Raw genomic sequence first — 19,034 nt, 5'->3', positions numbered from 1 at the left:
TCATCATCATGTAAAGAAGTGATGAATGGAATAGCTGTGTTCTTTGCAAAAATCCTAGCATATGTGCTTTTTTTTAAAATATGGAACGCTTCACGAATTTGCATGTTATCCTTGTGCAGGGACCATGCTAATCTTCTCTGTATCGTTCCAATTTTAGTATATGTGCTGCCGAAGCGAGCATGCATATGTGCTTTGATATGTCAAAATTAAAATGATTCTTCAACTATTGATGTTTATTTTTTTAAAGTCTTTTGGTTTACTAAAGAGTCATATTTTATTTTGTCTCAAAGGAATTCATATTTAACTATAAAATTTTAATATACTGCCAGTCTTAGTATAATAGCCATTTTTGTTAGAGATAGCTATAAATCACTTACAAAGTTGCAAAGCAATAAATGTTTAAGTTTTCTTTATATGTTGTCCATTCCTCTAAGACCAGTTTAATGCTGTTGCAGAAAAGGATTTGGTTTTTGAAAACTAAATACATTTTTTGACCTTATTGATTGAGTAAACTATGACTTTCATTACCAGTATTGGACTTGATGCTGAGATTTGAGGCTAGCTCTCAAAAAGCTTTCTAAATGTCACCTTCAGAGTGATCATTAAGTTAAAGAATTTATATAATCAATCTGTTAAAAAGATAGTCATTATTAGTAATGTTTTTAAAAAATTGTTTATGAATACTTTGTTTTTATTAAGGCATTTTGAAGTCATTTTTCCATGTGTAGAAGGAAAAGTTGCCAAGGACAAGAAGTTGTCTTAAAACAATCTTCAATCTTCTCAAATTCACTGCTAGAATATAGCACTCCAATTGGAGAATGCTTATTTTGATTCACTATCTTTCATTTTCTGTGTGTACTTACTATGACTATCTAATCAGGCTTACTTTACAAGCCTTACTGGTTTGACTGCTTTTATGATTATGTTGTGCAAGTCCCACACATGTAATTTCCAAGTTCATTACCAATGCCAACACACCCAAGTTGAGTTCTTTTTTTGATGCCGAGCAAGTAAGTAGATGTATTTAAAAAATCAAATTGTTTAGGTGTAACACCACTTTTGGAATATAGAGAGTGAGAACAATGAAAACATATGCTTATTTGGTTTTATCTGCTTTGAAAAATTATAAATTGTTACCTTCTTTAATTTTTTACATTGCTTATGTTTATCATGTGCTCTAAAATTTAAATTTTAAAATGATAAAAGGAGAATGAAATGAATACTTAAAAATTTAAATTATAGTGTTAATTTTTAAAATTAGGTAGTACTTGCACCTGGTAAAATACTCAAAAGGGACAGTCTCCCTTTCAAATCTGGACCTTAGTCATTTGTCCCTTTCTCTGAAGGCAACATTCCTGGAAATCCCTCTGTAGGGGGTCTGTACACACACAGTAGTCCTTATTTATGGGAAAAATGTCATATATGTTATAGCTACAAATGCATCTCTCGACTTTGTGTTTTTTAAACTTAGTTGATCTTGGAGATTGTTTTATACCACTACTTGAAGAAGTTTTTCTTTTTTTTTTACAGTTGCATGATGAGAAGAAAATTATTTAAATCACTCCTGCAAACTTAACGTAATAGTGGTAGTTGTTGTTTCAGTGAATGAACTTAGTTTTTATTTTGTTTTGTTTGTTTCTGTTTTTGAGATGGGTCTTGCCTGTGTAGCCCAGGCTGGTGTTGAACTTATGATCCTTCTTCCTCATGCTTTTAAGTGCTAAGATTATAGGCATGACCACCAAGCTTAGGAAGCTATATTTTTAATACAAAGACTGTAACTTACCTTTTGTGATATTAAACTAGTTGATTTTTATTTAATTATTTTACTAGTACATAATAGTTGTAAAGGGGATACACTGTGATATTACATGCATGTTTACAATATATCTTTGTTAGATTTACCCTATCATTCTCTCTCTTCCTCTCCGTCCCGCCTCCGCCCTACGAACTGATGCTTATTATATGTTGTGAAAACATTAAAACCTTGCCCCTCCCTTTTTTTCCAGATAATCCAACAGCTAAATGGAGTCTGAGCAGCTGTTCCATAGGGGCTACTATAGAAACAGCTACAATAGTATAACAAGTGCAAGTAGTGATGAGGAACTTTTAGATGGAGCAGGTGTTATTATGGACTTTCAAACTTCTGAAGATGACAATTTGTTAGATGGTGACACAGCAGTTGGTAAGTTCATTATTACAATATTTATTTGTAGTCATGAATATCTGCCAATAAATACATACATTGTTTTATTGAGATTAACTTTTTGAGTAACTAAAAAATTGAGGTCAGTTCATACCATATCCGTACTTAACCATTTTAAAGTGTATATTTCATTCAAATGGCCAAAAAACACATGAAAAAAATGCTCACCATCTCTAGCAATAAAGGAAATGCAAATTAAAACCACACACCTCACCCCTGTTAGAATAGCCATCATTAGCAACACCACTAACAACAGGTGTTGGCGAGGATGGGGGGAAAAAGGAACCCTCTTAAACTGCTTGTGGGAATGTAAACTAGTACAACCACTCTGGGAAAAAATTTGGAGGCTACTTAAAAAGCTAAACATCGATCTACCATATGATCCAGCAATACCACTCTTGGGGATATACCCAAGAATGTGACACAGGTTACTCCAGAGGCACCTGCACACCCATGTTTATTGCAGCACTATTCAAAATAGCCAAGTTATGGAAACAACCAAGATGCCCCACTACTGATGAATGGATTAAGAAAATATACTATTTATACACAATGGAATTCTATGCAGCCATGAAGAAGAACGAAATGTTATCATTCACTGGTAAATGGATGGAATTGGAGAACATCATTCTGAATGAGGTCAGCCTGGCCCAAAAGACCAAAAATTGTGTATTCTCCCTCATATGCGGACGTTAGATCAAGGGCAAACACAACAAGGGGATTGGACTTTGATCACATGATAAAAGTGAGAGCACACAGAGAGGTATGAGGATAGGTAAGACACCTAAAAAACCAGATAGCATTTGTTGCCCTCAATGCAGAGAAACTAAAGCAGATACTTTAAAGCAACTGAGGCCAATAGGAGAAGGGGACCAGGAACGAGAGAAAAGGTTAGTTCAAGAAGAATTAATTTAGAAGGTAACATACATGTACAGAAAGCAATACAAGTCAACTCCCTGTATAGCTATCCTTATCTCAACTAGCAAAAACCCTTGACCCTTCCTATTACTGCTTATACTCTCTCTTCAACAAAATTAGAGATAAGGGCAGAATAGTTTCTGCCTGGTAGTGAGGGGTAAGGGGGGGTAAGGGAGGGGGTGGGGGAAGGGGGGAGAAATGACCCAAACATTGTATGCACATATGAATAAAACAAAACAAAATAAAAAAATGCTTGTTAATGCCCCAAAAAATAATAAAGTGTATATTTCAGTGGCATTAGTATATTTGCAGTGTTATACAGCTAATAATTTCTTACCTACAAAGAAATTCTCACATTTGGGTGAACTTCTTCATTTAAGTATGCAGTATTACAGACAGGTACACAGTCATTAAAACATAGCTGTGGAAGTTGATGAATGTTTGCAGAACAAACACAGTTTATCTAGCTGTTCCTAATTAAGGAGTAAAACATGACCAGTATTCCCACAGTCCTCTCGTTTTCCCTGAAAAGTAACTATTATTTCAATTTCAATTTAAACTAGTTTTGCTGGTATTTAAACCTTACATAAATGGAATCATACTATATATACTCTTTTATATCTGGCTACTTATATTTTGAGGTCATCTAAGTTGTTTCATATAGCAGGGATTAACTTATTTCCATTGCTGTGTTGTATTTCTTTGTGTAAATACACTGCAATTTAGTTATTATGCTGCTGATGTATATATATTTTGTCTTTGCAGATTTTGGCTATTACTAATAGTTCTGCTATAAATTTTCAAGTACATGTATTTATGTACACAATTTTGTGTGGTTTATGCTTAGAATACTTGGCTCTTAGATTTTTTATACCTTAGTATTATCGGATACTTCAAAGATACTTCCAATGTGGTTGTGGTGTGTACATTTCTACTGGCAGTGTGTGAAAGGTCAGCTTGCCCCACATCCTCACCGATACTTGGTATTATCAGGTTTTTCAATTGTGACTATTTTGTCAATGCCATAGTCTCTCATTTTGGTTTTAGTTTGTATTTACCTGATAGCTTATGAGTTTAAATGCCTTTTTGTACATTTATTGACTTTTTAGATTGCCTCTTCTGAAGTGCTTGATGAATACTTTAATTTATTTCATAGACGCTTGTTATGTATCTGATTTGCCAAATATATATATATATATTGTAATGTTGGTGCTATGTCTTTTTTTACTTTCTTAATGGAATCTTGATGATGATTTGATCAATTCTAATGAAATCCAGTTAATAGTTCCCTTTATTCTTTGTGCTTTCCAGTATTCTAAGAAGCTTCTGAGCTAGGCATGTTTGCACAGAGATGTAATCTCAGCACTTAGTAGGCTGAGGCAGGAAGATTGTGGGTTTGGGGCCAGCCTGGTCTACCCTGTCTGTTTCAAACAGACACATGAAAAAGCACCTGAAATTTATGATACGTGTAATTACAGAGTTCTCCTGTTTTCTTCTAGAAGTTTTATTTTTGTGTTATTCTCATTTAGGATTTATAATCTTGCTGCAGATAATTTTACCCTATCTGGAAAATACCCAACACAAAGGGCTAGTGCAGTGGCTCAAGTGGTAAAGCACCTGTTTAGCAACCCTGAATTCAAGGGCCAGTACCCACCAAAAAGAAAAAAAACAAACCAAAGTCACTATTCTCCTGTCTCAGCCTCCCCAGTACTGGAATTATAGTCATGTACCACCATTACATTCTCTGGCTTTTCTTCAGTGGATTACTCCTGAGATTATATGCACCATAGCAAGTTAGTACTTTTGCCACTTCATGAAAAAATTCAAAAACTTCAGAATATTTGACCCCTTTTTATCCTCCTCCAACTTTTTTGCACCTTTATTATCCTCAGTCTTAACTCTTCATACACACACACACACAGATGGGTATGTGTATGAGTACGTATATGTGTTTATTCCTGTGTGTAACTGCGTGCTGGATATTGTATACAAAATATTGTGGGATCTCTGGATGGTGATCTGTCCACCACAGTGAATTGATTTTTTCCTGGCAGGCAGGTAGATCCATTAAGGATCAAGAAAATTTGCCACATGATTTCAGACTTTCTAGAATTGGTCTGTTTTTTGAATTATTTCCTTTTCAGGGTGTAGCCTTTAAGAATTTTAGTAGAAAGCCTAGTGTGTTTACCAAAACTCCTTTTAGATTTTGGGTATTTTTGGAGTTTGGGATATCTGTATATATAATGAAATACTTTAGGTAGGGGATTCAAGTTTATTTACTTATGGGTTTTTTTTATTTGTTTGTTTTGGTTTTTGTGGTACTGGGGCTTGAACTCAGGGCCTTCACCTTGAGCCATTTCACCAGCCCTATTTTTGTGAAGGGTTTTTCAAGATAGGATCTCGAGTACTATTTGCCCATTCTCCCTTCAAACCAAGATCTTCTGATCTCTGCCTCCGGAGTAGCTAAGATTATAGGTGTGAGCCGCCAGCTGCCGGCTCCTTTACATGTTTTAAAGACACGGCCTTGCTAGATAGCCAGTCTGGTATCAAATTTATGATCCTCTTACTTCAACCTACTGAGTGTTGGGATTATAGGCCTAAGCCACAATACCTGGCTTGGGTTCCCACGTTTAAACATGAAATCCATTTATACAGTCTCAGTAATTTTACTCATTAATTTTAGTGTTCCTTTGTTTTGGCTGTGACATGTCACCTGAGGTCAGATGTAGAATTTTCTGTTGTCATGTTGGCACTTCAGAAAGTTTTGGAAAAAAAAAAAAAGAAAAAAAAAGTTTTGGATTTTGGAACAGCACTGATTTTGGATTTTTGGGTTAGTGATGCACAAACTGTGTATCACTTCCAGAGCTTCAGAACTCAGAAACTTATAGAATTCAAGGCTCATAGGTCACAGGTGAAGAGAAGAACTGGATCGTTTTCTCAAAGGTTTTGTGACCCTGTCATCTCTGCTAAAACTGAACTTATTTTCTGAGCTCTTACAATAGATTGCAGCATTTGCATTCAAATATCTTGTCAAATTCAGTTTTATTCAAAATGTTTATAATTTTATTTACCTGCTATCCTTTCTGAGTGAAATAATGATAAATACTGTCTCCATGAGAAATTTCAGAAGAAAAGACCTGGCAAAGTAGATGTAGAGTGACGAGAAACTGCTTGGCCATATAATGGGACATCTCACAGGATGAAGAGACTTACCACAATCCCAGCCCCAGCCCTTAGCCCTACAGACAACATTGTGACACTGAGTTGTCTCTAAGAAATGTGTTCATATTAACCAGGGTTTTAGAATTTGCTAGGCAAAACCTTAATGCAAGATTTTTATAGTGAGAAATAGACTAATATTACACTTTATTCAAAATCGGATGCAAGGATGCTTAAAGAGCTACACAAAATTCAGTCATTAACATAAGGATTTGATAACAAGAAGCAAAAGAAAAGAAATTTGAAATGACATAAAATGTAGATATGAGACCAATAAAAATGTTGCCAATATACTTTCTAAGGGGAGATTATAAATTTGTCTCTCTGCTTTGTAGCATGATGTGAAGAGAGCCTGTTTAGTTAATGATTCAGTGATTATAGGAGGAAATCCTAACCAGTTGCTCAGCAGATACCCTATTATGTTATTAAAATAAGTTTCTAAGTGACATTTTGAAGTGGTTTCCATCTAATGTATTAAACAGTGATTTTCAGAAATATGCTTGGAGTAAATAACAGTGACTTTCACAGGGCTATTGTTGTAAATATCTGTTGTATTGTAAAACCTAATTCTACAGGGGAATCATTATTACATGACACAGGTTGAGCATCCTAATCTGAAAATCAAAACTCCAAAGTGCTCTGAAATCTGAGACTCTTAGAGTGCTGACATGATACAAGAGGAAAATTCCATGCCCTGAAACTTCATTTCATGCATAAAATTACGTAAAACGTTCTATAGGTTTGGTGGAGTGGCTCAAGTGGTAGAGCGCCTGCCTAGCAAAGTGTGAGGCCCTGAGATCAGACCCCAATACCAACAAAAAGTAAAGATAAAAAAGTTCTCAAAAAAATTCTATAAAATTACCTTCAGGCTTTGCCTGTAAGGTATATTTAAAACATAAGTGAGCTGGATGTTGGTGGCTCACACCTGAAATCCTGTCTGCTCAGGAAGCAGACATCAGGATTATCATGCTTCGAAGCTAGATGGGGCAAGTAGTAAGACCTTATCTCAAAAAAAATTCATCACAAAAAAGGACTGGTAGAGTGGCTAAAGGTGGAGGCCCTGAGTTCAAACTCCACTACTGGAAAAAAATAAGTGAATTTTTAATTTAGACTTGGGCTGCAACCCTAAGATATCTCATTATGTATATGTAAATATTCCAAAATTTGAAACGTTTTGTTCTCAAGCATTTCTGATAAGAGGTACTCAACCTGTGTAGCTATTTATTATAATGGGCTGACAGGAGTCATAAACTTATTTTAGACTATCTTGGAATAGATGGACTTTATAGAAAAAGTCATACATGTATATTTTTTTTCTTTTTTGCTGATGGCTCTAAGTCTAAGATCACTATTTAATTACATTCAGCTAGCTTTCCTTAAGAAATAGAATCATCCAACACAGTGTAAAACTAAATAGAAGTCACTAGAAGTCCTCTTAATGAAAAGTGAAAACTGTCCATGGACAAAGTCAGAAGTCTTCAGAATAATTTTTTGCCTATGAGAATACATAAAGATTCAAAAACTTATATTCCATATAACAAGGCTGTAATTTAACTGTGATAAATTTAGAGAAATTAGCTATCACAAACATGTTAAGAAAGTAAAACAAGGTAATCTTCCAAGTATTGACAAAATACCTGACTTTGAGGAATGTTTCTTCTTAGTGTATCTTGTAAGCAGTAATTCTCAAGACTCTTTGTTCTGCACATTCCTTTCTACAATTAAAAAATAATCAGGGAGACACCTAAAAAATTAGCTAGCATTTGTTGCCCTTCACGCAGAGAAACTAAAGCAGATACCTTAAAAGCAACTGAGGCCAATAGGAAAAGGGGACCAGGAACTAGAGAAAAGGTTAGATCAAAAAGAATTAACCTAGAAGGTAACACACGCACAGGAAATCAATGTGAGTCAATGCCCTGTATAGCTATCCTTATCTCAACCTCAATTGCTCCTTCCTATTATTGCTTATACTCTCTCTATGACAAAATTAGAAATAAGGAAAATCAGGAACCAGACAAGGATGCCCACTATCTCCACTCCTATTCAACATAGTAGTGGAATTCCTAGCCAGAGCAATTAGGCAAGAAGAGGGAATAAAAGGAATACAAATAGGTAAAGAAACTGTCAAAATATACCTATAGGTATATCCTATACCTTAAAGACCCAAAAAATCTCTACTCAGAAGCTTCTAGACATCATCAATAGCTATAGCAAGGTAGCAGGATATAAAATCAACATAGAAAAATCATTAGCATTTCTATACACTAACAATGAGCAAACGGAAAAAGAATGTAAGAAAACAATTCCATTTACAATAGCCTCAAACAAAATCAAATACCTAGGTGTAAACCTAACAAAAGATGTGAAAGACCTCTACAAGGAAAACTATACACTTCTGAAGAAAGAGATTGAGGAAGACTATAGAAAGTGGAGAGATCTCCCATGCTCATGGATTGGTAGAATCAACATAGTAAAAATGTCTATACTCCCAAAGTAATCTACATGTTTAATGCAATTCCCATCAAAATTCCAATGACATTCATTAAAGAGATTGAAAAATCTACTGTTAAATTTATATGGAAACACAAGAGGCCACGAATAACCAAGGCAATACTCAGTCAAAAGAACAATGCAGGAGGTATCACAATACCTGACTTCAAACTATATTACAAAGCAATAACAATAAAAACAGCATAGTACTGGCACAAAAACAGACATGAAGACCAGTGGAACAGAATAGAGGACCCAGATATGAAGCCACACAACTATAAGCAACTTATTTTTGACAAAGGAGCTAAAAATACACGATGGAGAAATAGCAGCCTCTTCAACAAAAATTGCTGGGAAAACTGGTTAGCAGTCTGCCAAAAACTGAAACTAGATCCATGTATATCACCCTATACCAAGATTAACTCAAAATGGATCAAGGATCTTAATATCAGACCCCAAACTCTTAAGTTGATACAGGAAAGAGTAGGAAATACTCTGGAGTTAGTAGGTATAGGTAAGAACTTTCTCAATGAAACCCCAGCAGCACAGCAACTGAGAGATAGCATAGATAAATGGGACCTCATAAAACTAAAAAGCTTCTGTTCATCAAAAGAAATGGTCTCTAAACTGAAGAGAACACCCACAGAGTGGGAGAAAATATTTGCCAACTATACATCAGACAAAGGACTGATAACCAGAATATATAAAGAGTTTAAAAAACTAAATTCTCCCAAAACTAATGAACCAATAAAGAAATGGGCAAGTGAACTAAACAGAACTTTCCCAAAAGAAGAAATTCAAATGGCCAGAAAACACATGAAAAAATGCTCACCATCTCTAGCAATAAAGGAAATGCAAATTAAAACAATGCTAAGATTCCACCTCACCCCTGTTAGAATAGCCATCATCAGCAACACCACCAACAACAGGTGTTGGCGAGGATGTGGGGAAAACGGAACCCTCTTACACTTTTGGTGGGAATGTAGACTAGTACAACCACTCTGGAAAAAAATTTGGAGGCTACTTAAAAAGCTGGACATCGATCTACCATTTGATCCAGCAATACCACTCTTGGGGATATACCCAAAAGACTGTTACTCCAGAGGCACCCGCACATCCATGTTTATTGCGGCACTATTCACAATAGCCAAGTTATGGAAACAGCTAAGATGCCCCAGCACTGACGAATGGATTAAGAAAATGTGGTATCTATACACAATGGAATTTTATGCAGCCATGAAGAAGAACGAAATGTTATCATTCGCTGGTAAATGGATGGAATTGGAGAACATCATTCTGAGTGAGGTTAGCCTGGCCCAAAAGACCAAAAATCGTATGTTCTCCCTCATATGTGGACATTAGATCAAGGGCAAACACAACAAGGGGACTGGACTTTGAACACATGATAAAAGCGAGAGCACACAAGGAAGGGGTGAGGATAGGAAGACACCTAAAAAACTAGCTAGCATTTGTTGCCCTTAACGCAGAGAAACTAAAGCAGATACCTTAAAGCAACTGAGACCAATAGGAAAAGGGGAACAGGTACTAGAGAAAAGGTTAGATCAAAAAGAGTTAACCTAGAAGGTAACACCCACGCACAGGAAATCAATGTGAGTCAATGCCCTGTATAGCTATCCTTATCTCAACCAGCAAAAACCCTTGTTCCTTCCTATTATTGCTTATACTCGCTCTACAACAAAATTAGAAATAAGGGCAAAATAGTTTCTGCTGGGTATTGATGGTGGGGGAGAGGGAGGGGGTGGAGTGGGTGGTAAGGGAGGGGGTGGGGGCAGGGGGGAGAAATGAACCAAGCCTTGTATGCACATATGAATAATAAGAGAAAAATGAAAAAAAAAATTAGAAATAAGGGCAAAATAGTTTCTGCTGGGTATTGAGGGGTTGGGGGGGAGAAGGAGGGGGTGGGGGCAGGGGGGAGAAATGACCCAAGCCTGGTATGCACATATGAATAATAAAAGAAAAAAAAAATTAATAATAATCAGGGGCCTCAATGGCTTTTTTAAAAATGTAAGTTGTACTAAGATATATTGTAAGCACTTTGGTTAATGTCACAGTGTACCCCCAGTACAATAATAATACACTAATAAAAATTGAAAATGTAAGTTATAGTTATTTACCATATTTGAAATTGAAGTTTTAAAGTTTAAATTAAAACTTTAATTAATTTTTAAAACTTTTAATATTAATAAGATTTTAATGAAAAATGTTTTTCAAAATAATAAATTTAGTGAGAAGAGCGACTTTGTTTTGCATTTAAAATGTCTTCTGCAACTCCAGAAATGTGAGAAAAGAAATGTGATTTACATAACATATTTAGTAGAAGATAGCTAGATTCTCATATGTGGTTCAACATATGTGACACATCTTGGTTGAAATATATAAAAAATACAGCCTTATACAAATACATAGCTAAAGAAGAAAAATTTTAATAGCTTTTTCATATCATTGTCGATGTTCTTTGGCACTACCAGAACCTGAGAAGTGATAATTTCTCAAGGGTTAATTGCAATGTAGAAATCATATTAATGAATATTTTGTACTGTGTTAAGTTAAAATCTTTTGGCCCGTCTGGCAGTTTTAATGGCTCTGTTACCCATGCATTTTATAATATCATGCATTAGTCATTTGGGACATTGACATATTAGTTTGCTAGGTCTGCCATGACAAAGTACCACAAACTGAGTAGTTTAAGCCACATGCTTATTTTCTCACATTTCTGAAGTTGCAGAGTTGATTTTTTTCTGAGGTCTTTCCCAGGCTTATAGATAGATGACCATCTTCCCCATGTCTTTGCGTGGTCTTTCCTCTGTGAGTATCTGTGTCCTAAAACACTAGTCATTGAGTTAAAGCCCACCCTAAAGATCTCCTTTAATTTTAATTACCTCTTTAACAAGTCATTTGGATCTTATCTCCAAATACAGTAACTTTCTGAGATACGGGGAAAAGATTTTAAGATAGGAATTTGGGGCGACACAATTCAACCCCTAACAACTGATCCATGTAGATCCTGCCAGTATTCATTTTGTTTCACTAAACAAAATCAAGAAGTCATGGCTTTTACTTTCCCCACCAATCCCATCAGAAAAAACTTTTAACTGTTGGGAAAATGTCTGGTTCACAATGGTTGTTTTCCAGAATTTAATTTTTGCATAGGAGTTTGATCCCCTCCCCCTAGAAGTGACAGAGATAGAATCCAGGGCCTTGCAGGCAAGCACTCTATCACTGAACTACATCCCCAGCCCTTGGCTTTTTAAGATAGCATCTGGCTATGTTGTAGCCCAAACTGGCCTAGAATTCACTAGGTTCTCCAGGCTATCCTTGAACTCACTATGTTCCTGCCTCAGTCTCCTAAGTGCTGAAGTCATAGGAGTGTGCCACTACACCTAGTGACAGTTTGAATTCTGTCAGTTGTTTTACCTGAAGAAACAAGCTAGATGTGAGCTAGATTCTGAGATCTATAGTATTGTTTCAAATAAAAATGGTGTTGGTGAAAAAAGAGTTCATCTCGTAATTCATTCACACAAATACTTTTTTGGGGGCTGGTGGCGTGGCTCAGATGGTAGAGTGCAGCTCAAGACTATGAGTTCAAACCCCAGTACCACACACACACACAAAAAATTGCTTTTCTTTAAGATGGAACCATTTTACAACAGTATTAGCAAAAATTTATTATATTCTTCCTATCTTATCACACAGAATACTAAAAGGATTGTATGCTTAAGCGTTGTGATTTGATAAAATATTATTTACTGTTTTACCAAAGGCATTTGGAAGAAAAGCAGGCTTTTTTGTTGTTGTTAGTGCATGGTGGTAAAAATAGAGTGACTTCTGGTACATTTTGGTGCCACCATGTTGACTTGTACTAGATGCCAGTGATTTTGCTTACTATTGCTTTTGTTCCATAAATGCAAAGGTCAATACAAGGAAAAAGACAAAGACTGTTCTGGTTGGCTGAGTAATGGTCTCTCTCACACCCTAATTCCTGGCACCTGTACTTTATGAAAGGGACTTTGTAATTAAATTAGAGATCTTGAGATCTGGAGATGAGCCTGGATTACCTGAGTGGCGCCAGGGTAGTCACACAGGTCCTTAAAAGGGGGAGGCAGAGGATCAGCCACAATGATAGGTGACAGAGGGAAGCACGATGTTGAAATGGGACCAGGAAGAGGCTATGAATCAAGGACTGAAGGCAGCTGTAGATGCTAGAAAAAGCCAGGAAATGGGGTTTCCTTTGAAGCTTCCAGAAAGAACATGTCTCTGCTGACACCTTGATCTTTGACTTTTGATATCAGAACTGTAAGACAATAAATTTGTGTTGTCAGTAGATTTGTGGTAATTTGTTACAGTAACAATAGAAAGCTGATAAATGTTTTATTGTTACTGAAAATGGTTTTAACTTCACAAACACCTTGAGAAAATCTCGGGGATCTGTAGGGGTCTGTGGGCCTTACTTGATCACACTGAGAATTCTGTTTTAAGAGAAGCTAGCTGCTAAATGCGTTCTGGGTAACTGAATAAGGTTACTCCCTATATTGCCTTATAAGCCGTGAGAGTGGAAAGCTTATATAAAAAACATAAAATCTGCATAATACCCTAAGTCTCTTAAAATGTCACACTCACAAAGTTGGAGGGAAAAACACAAAAAGAAAAGTTTTTCTCTTGGTAGTGGAGTTTGGATCCTTTTATTTTTTTCTTTGTATTTTTCAGAGTTTTCCACATAATGAACAGTTTGGCTGCAGAATTATAAAACTGAACCTAAACTTGTAAATTATAATTGCCAACTTAGGAGGATAAAGTATATGTCACTAAAATATTTTTTAACTTGATTTGTAGCTTTTAAATCCATAGGTATATGGTTAATGGTTCTGTGTACCGTTTCCTGAGCCTTGGGTATATTAGGCTTGAACTTGTGCCTGGCTGTAGGTCCTTTGCCTGTACTGTCAATTGTTGTTTGTATTTCTCTGTTGTTTTCTTTGGGTGGTACTTGGGTTTGAACTCTTGGCCTCATGCTTCCTAAGCAGGTGCTCCACCGCTTGAGCTACACCATTTGCCTTTTGTTTTTGTGTCAGTTGTTTTTCAGATAGGGTCTTGTGTTTTTGCTCAGGGCCTGCCTTGGACCGAAATCCTTCTGCGTATGCCTCCTGTGTAGTAGATTACAGGTGTGAACCACCACCCCATTTATTTGTTGAGATGGGGTCTTGCTAACTTTTTTTTTTTTGCCCATGCTGACTTTGAAACATGACCTTCTTGATCTCTGCCTTACAAGTAGCTAGGACTATAGGCATGCCACCATTCTTGCTGTTCTGTGCTTCTTAACTTAGCTATTGGTCTCTCTAGAAAGCCTTACATACTTTTCTCTCTCTTTCTTTTTTTTTTTTTTTGAGTCAGGCTCTTACTGTGTAGTCTCTATCTTGCTCTGTAGTTCAGACTAGCCTTGAACACTTGATCCTTCTGCCTCAGCCTCCCAAGTGCTATGTGCCACCACACCTATCTACCTTACTTCCTAAGTTGAAGTTAAGGGCTCCTCCTATATGGTAAATTATATTGCTTCTATGGTGTTTGCTTTCTTAATTTTACCCTTATTTGTCTTGTTTATTGCCAGCTTTTCTCCTAAATTAAGCTACACATTTTTTTTCAGTAAATTTTTCATAATAATTTCTGTTTGCTTATCAGTAATATTCCTCTGCATGTAGTTGTTCTTATTTGAGCTGATCCATTATGTTCTGATTACATTGTTTAAGCCTAGAATTATGTAATCAATGAGCAGTCTTAATTTCCCTTATTTCCAAACTTTGTGGGCAGCCATACATACTGTTTGTTTTATGCTCTCTTCTTACAGTGTCTGATACATCGTCATGTGTATAGCGGGAGCTCATTAACATTTTGCAGTTTGTAAAATGTCATCTACTAAATATATTAACTGGTAATACCTTACAGCTTTTGAGCATCTTATTTAATGAACTAAGGATATAAAAAGTAAGTTTTGGTGTAACTGGATACCTATAAATGTGGGTAAAATACTCAGTAGGGTAGCAGGAACTATGTCACTCATCTGTATTATTACAACTGTATTGCATAATACAGCAAAATGGTAGCGTCATCTAGTAGAAAAAGGAACAGGATTGAAAGCCAGGTAGAAACTACAGAAGGTAATGGCTATATTAAGACCTACCTGTCTGATACTGTAAGTTTCATCACTTTTGTCTTGTAATTTCCTTATCTGAAAAATATTTTTTCTACCTACCCATCTTAGATTACTTTTTAAAAACAAAGTAAAAGAATGTGGTGGAAGACATAATGAAAGTGTTGTTATATATGAGAGTCCTTGGTGGCAATGTTGGCTTGAGTGTCCAAAGTTTAAACTTACACTTTTGTAGCCATCAAACAGATTGTATCATTCATGTAGATCATCCCAGGTTCATAAAAACATTTCATAATTAACTTCAGGATTTAGCAATGGTGTTTATTGCCGTGGAGAAATGACTGAATCTAGGACTGGGACATGGAAAATACAAGATGAACTTGGAGTGTCTTACAGAACCAGAAATAAGGGAAGTGGTCAGAAAACGAGGATGGGAATATGTCAGTGGATCACAGGAACTAATCTGAAAGAGCTCCTAATGACCAAAACTGTTATAACCTGAGCAACAAAATAATGTGGATTATAACCCATAGGGTAAGACGAACATACATATATCCTATATATAAATATATGTATATCCTATATACGTATATATGTTTATTCTGTATACATACATATATACATATATGTATATATGTTACATGATATAAATGATTGACTAAATCTGTCAAAAAAGACACGTCTCCCTTATGGAAGATTTTCAGATGATTTATGTAGATTGTATGTCTTTATACACAAGGAGCTTAATTTCTACCTCTTCTGTTGAAGGCAACCTAGACTTAGTAAATCACTTTTAGAGAATAGAATATGGGAGAGGAGATAATAACAGTAACTTTCTGGTGGAGAAACCTGGCAAACACTATCTTAGACAAGTGAATATTAATAATATCACTGGTGATGTTAAGTAGATATCATGTACCTCTGATATGTGTTGATGAGATGTCACCTTTGTGTTATCCTTTTCAAAGACCCATAACCCCCATGTAATCACAAGAAAAACAGTAGGTAAACCTAGACAAGGGGGCATTTTATAGGATACATGGGCAGTAAAGGTCATGGAAAAAAACTGAAAAACTGTCAAAAAGAGTTACAACCAAATGAAATGTGCTGAATTGGAACCTGAAATGTAGAAAGAGGATATTAATAGAAAAGACTTCTAAAATCCAAATAAAGTCTAGAATTTACTTAATGTACCAATGGTAGTTGTTTTAGATTTGACAGATGTACCATGGAAATGTAAGATGTTAATATCTTGACAAACTGAGAGAGATATTCAGGACTTCGCTCTACTACTTTTTTAAAAATCTAAAATTATTCCAAAATAAAGTTTACTTTAAATAATAACAGGATTTCTTGTTGCAGAAAATATAAATGATGAAAAATACAAGGTAGAAAATTAAAATCACCCACAGGCCTATCATTCAAAGAGCTAGTTGTGCGGGTATATTTTTCCAGAATTCTATGCATAGTTCAATTAGCAAATGATTATTGGCTACTCTATGAGCCAGACACCAAGATAAGTGCTTGGGATAGAGCAGTGAACCAGAATGATGTGGTTTTTCTTTTATGAAGCTTATACTGTAGTGAGAAAGCACTTAAATAATTGCACCAAAAAACCAAATATAATCCAGTCAGGTGCTGGTGGCTCACACCTGTAATCCTAGCTACTCAGGAGGCAGAGATCAGAAGCCAGTACCAGGCAAATAGTTTGCGAGACCCTATCTCAAAAAAAAAAAAAAAAAAAAAAAATCACAAAAAAGGGTGGTGGAGTGGCTCAAGTGGTAAGAGCACCGGCCTAGCAAGAGTGAATCCCTGAGTTCAAACCCCAGTACCGGCAAAAAAAAAAAAAACTACAATTGTGATATGATAAGGAAAAGTATAAAATGTGAGAGCATATACATGAAGGAACCTAAGTTGTGTTATTTAAGGTGAGAACTCAAAAAAAAAAAAAGTACAGTTCAGGCCTGTGAAGTAAGGAAGCAGTGAAACAGGGTGCTGGGAGCTTGGGTACAGGGTGCACTTGCAAGCAGAGGAACAGAACAGCTTGTGCAAAAGCTCTCAGGAGGTAGGAGCTTGAAGCATTAGGGAACAATGACTGGATTGTAGAGTGTGAGAGCTTTTTGAAAGGGAGAGACAGGCTGAAGACACAGTAAATGCAAGTCTATTTTGACATTTTTTTTTCTAAGAGTGATAGGAAATTACTGAGAGTTTTGAAGCTAGGGAGTAATTTTAAAAGGTCACTGAGCTGCTTTGTAGGCAAATGGATTGGTAAGTGGTGAGAAGTACCAAGAAGTTAAAGGTTATAGTTAAGGAGATGATGGTATACAGTGTTTTGAAAATTGATAGAATTACTGCTAAAGATAAAAAAGTCTAAATGCTGCTAAGACCATTGGAGTTGGTTGCTTTATAGGAATAGGAATAATGAAGCTCTTTGTTATTAACTTCAGGTAGAAATCACTAGTAAAGTAATCCAAGAGTAACTTTTCAATAAACACAGTATTCTTCTATGTGCATTTTAACCAAAAAGAATTTCCCATAGTATAAAGTTGTATTATAGCTCAGAAATCTGAGAAAGGAATTCTGACTTAGAATAATTTGATTTTTTACTTTGCTACATTTCAAAGGTTAAGTTTGTCCATTTTGTCTTCAGTAGATGACAAGGTGATTTTGGTTGTATTGTTTTACCTGGTATCTACCAATAACATTGGTGGTGGTGCCTAAAAAACTAGCTAGCATTTGTTGCCCTTAATGCAGAGAAACTAAAGCAGATACCTTAAAGCAACTGAGGCCAATAGGAAAAGGGGACCAGGAACTAGAGAAAAGGTTAGATTAAAAAGAATTAACCTAGAAGGTAACACCCACGCACAGGAAATCAATGTGAGTCAATGCCCTGTATAGCTATCCTTATCTCAACCAGCAAAACCCCTTGTTCCTTCCTATTATTGCTTATACTTTCTCTACAACAAAATTAGAGATAAGGGCAAAATAGTTTCTGCTGGGTATTGAGGGGGGGAGCGGGAGGGGGTGGAGTGGGTGGTAAGGGAGGGGGTGGGGGCAGGGGGGAGAAATAAACCAAGCCTTGTATGCACATATGAATAATAAAAGAAAAATGAAAAAAAAAATTGGTGGTGGTGTTCTAATGAATAAGACATTTGGCAACATAAACTTAGACCTTTTAGAAAGTATGAAATGGTTACAAAGTGAATCTTTGGTAAAGGGTGTTCAGAAATTCTTAAAATGAAGTTATCAGAACACTACTGCTACCATTTAAATGGCTATCTGTTGGAGAAAGGTCAGGACTCTTTTAAATAGTCTACTCAGAATTATTTTTAGAAATAAATAACTCCAAAGTTCATCTGGTACTCATTCAAAGCAAGGTCATGTTCTTTTTACATTTGATAGCCTTCACATTCTGTGACCAACTACCTTAGAAACATTTTCTGCACCTGGGTCTCCAGATTGCTTCATTCAGAGTAACCTACTTAATATACGTGGATGTAGGGGACTACTAGATTTGTGTGTTCATTTAAGAGTAAGGTAACGCACTTCGGGAAAATTAACATAAAAACTTAGTAGGTTTATGAAGTGATTTGTAGTTTAAGATATTTCAAATGTACGGGGAGAAAGAACCTGATAAACTGGTGCCTGGATAAAAGATACCACTGGAAAGCTAATCAGATATTTAATTGGTATCATTAAAAATAAGTGGGTTTAATTTTTATTATGATATATAGAACCTGGTGATTTGTACCTCAGATATTATTTGCAGTTATTGCCATTGCTCTGCAAAAAGTTAGTATTTAAAAAGCTAACTTAAGCACTGAAGAATTTTTTTGTACATACAGTGTTCACTCCACCTCTGTCTTAGAAGTATTGCTTGAAGCTATGAGCACCAGTGTCGCATGCCTGTAACCCTAGTTACTTGGAAGTTATTCAGGAAGATCTCAGTTTGAGTCTAGCCCTGGCAAGTAGTTTGAGAGACTCCCCACCCCCCACCACATTTCCAAAATAACCAGAGAGAAATGGACTGAAGGTGTGGCCCAA

At 35.9% G+C, this 19,034-nt stretch overlaps 1 protein-coding gene and 1 non-coding gene across 6 annotated transcripts in view; one reads left to right on the top strand and one right to left on the bottom strand.

Moving 5' to 3' along the window:
• Clcn3 (chloride voltage-gated channel 3) overlaps positions 1–19,034 on the top strand; it is an 83,958-nt gene that overhangs the window by 9,340 nt on the left and 55,584 nt on the right. For 4 of the 5 annotated variants that reach the window (XM_074054985.1, XM_074054987.1, XM_074054984.1 and 1 more), the window contains exon 2: positions 2,007–2,182. The exons of the other annotated variant lie outside the window; for it this stretch is intronic. In XM_074054985.1, the coding sequence (XP_073911086.1) occupies positions 2,023–2,182 (160 nt within the window). In that variant the 5' untranslated portion in view covers positions 2,007–2,022. The remainder of the gene's footprint in view (positions 1–2,006; positions 2,183–19,034) is intronic. 5 annotated transcript variants of the gene reach the window in all.
• LOC141416993 (U6 spliceosomal RNA) lies at positions 75–181 on the bottom strand. The gene has a single exon (XR_012441628.1). It is a non-coding gene; the product is annotated as a U6 spliceosomal RNA (small nuclear RNA).

The sequence above is a fragment of the Castor canadensis genome, chromosome 14, assembly GCF_047511655.1.
Source record: "Castor canadensis chromosome 14, mCasCan1.hap1v2, whole genome shotgun sequence".
In the NCBI taxonomy this organism is placed as follows: domain Eukaryota; kingdom Metazoa; phylum Chordata; class Mammalia; order Rodentia; family Castoridae; genus Castor; species Castor canadensis.
Note: the sequence above shows the minus strand (reverse complement) of the source record. Positions and strands in the feature narration are given on the sequence as shown.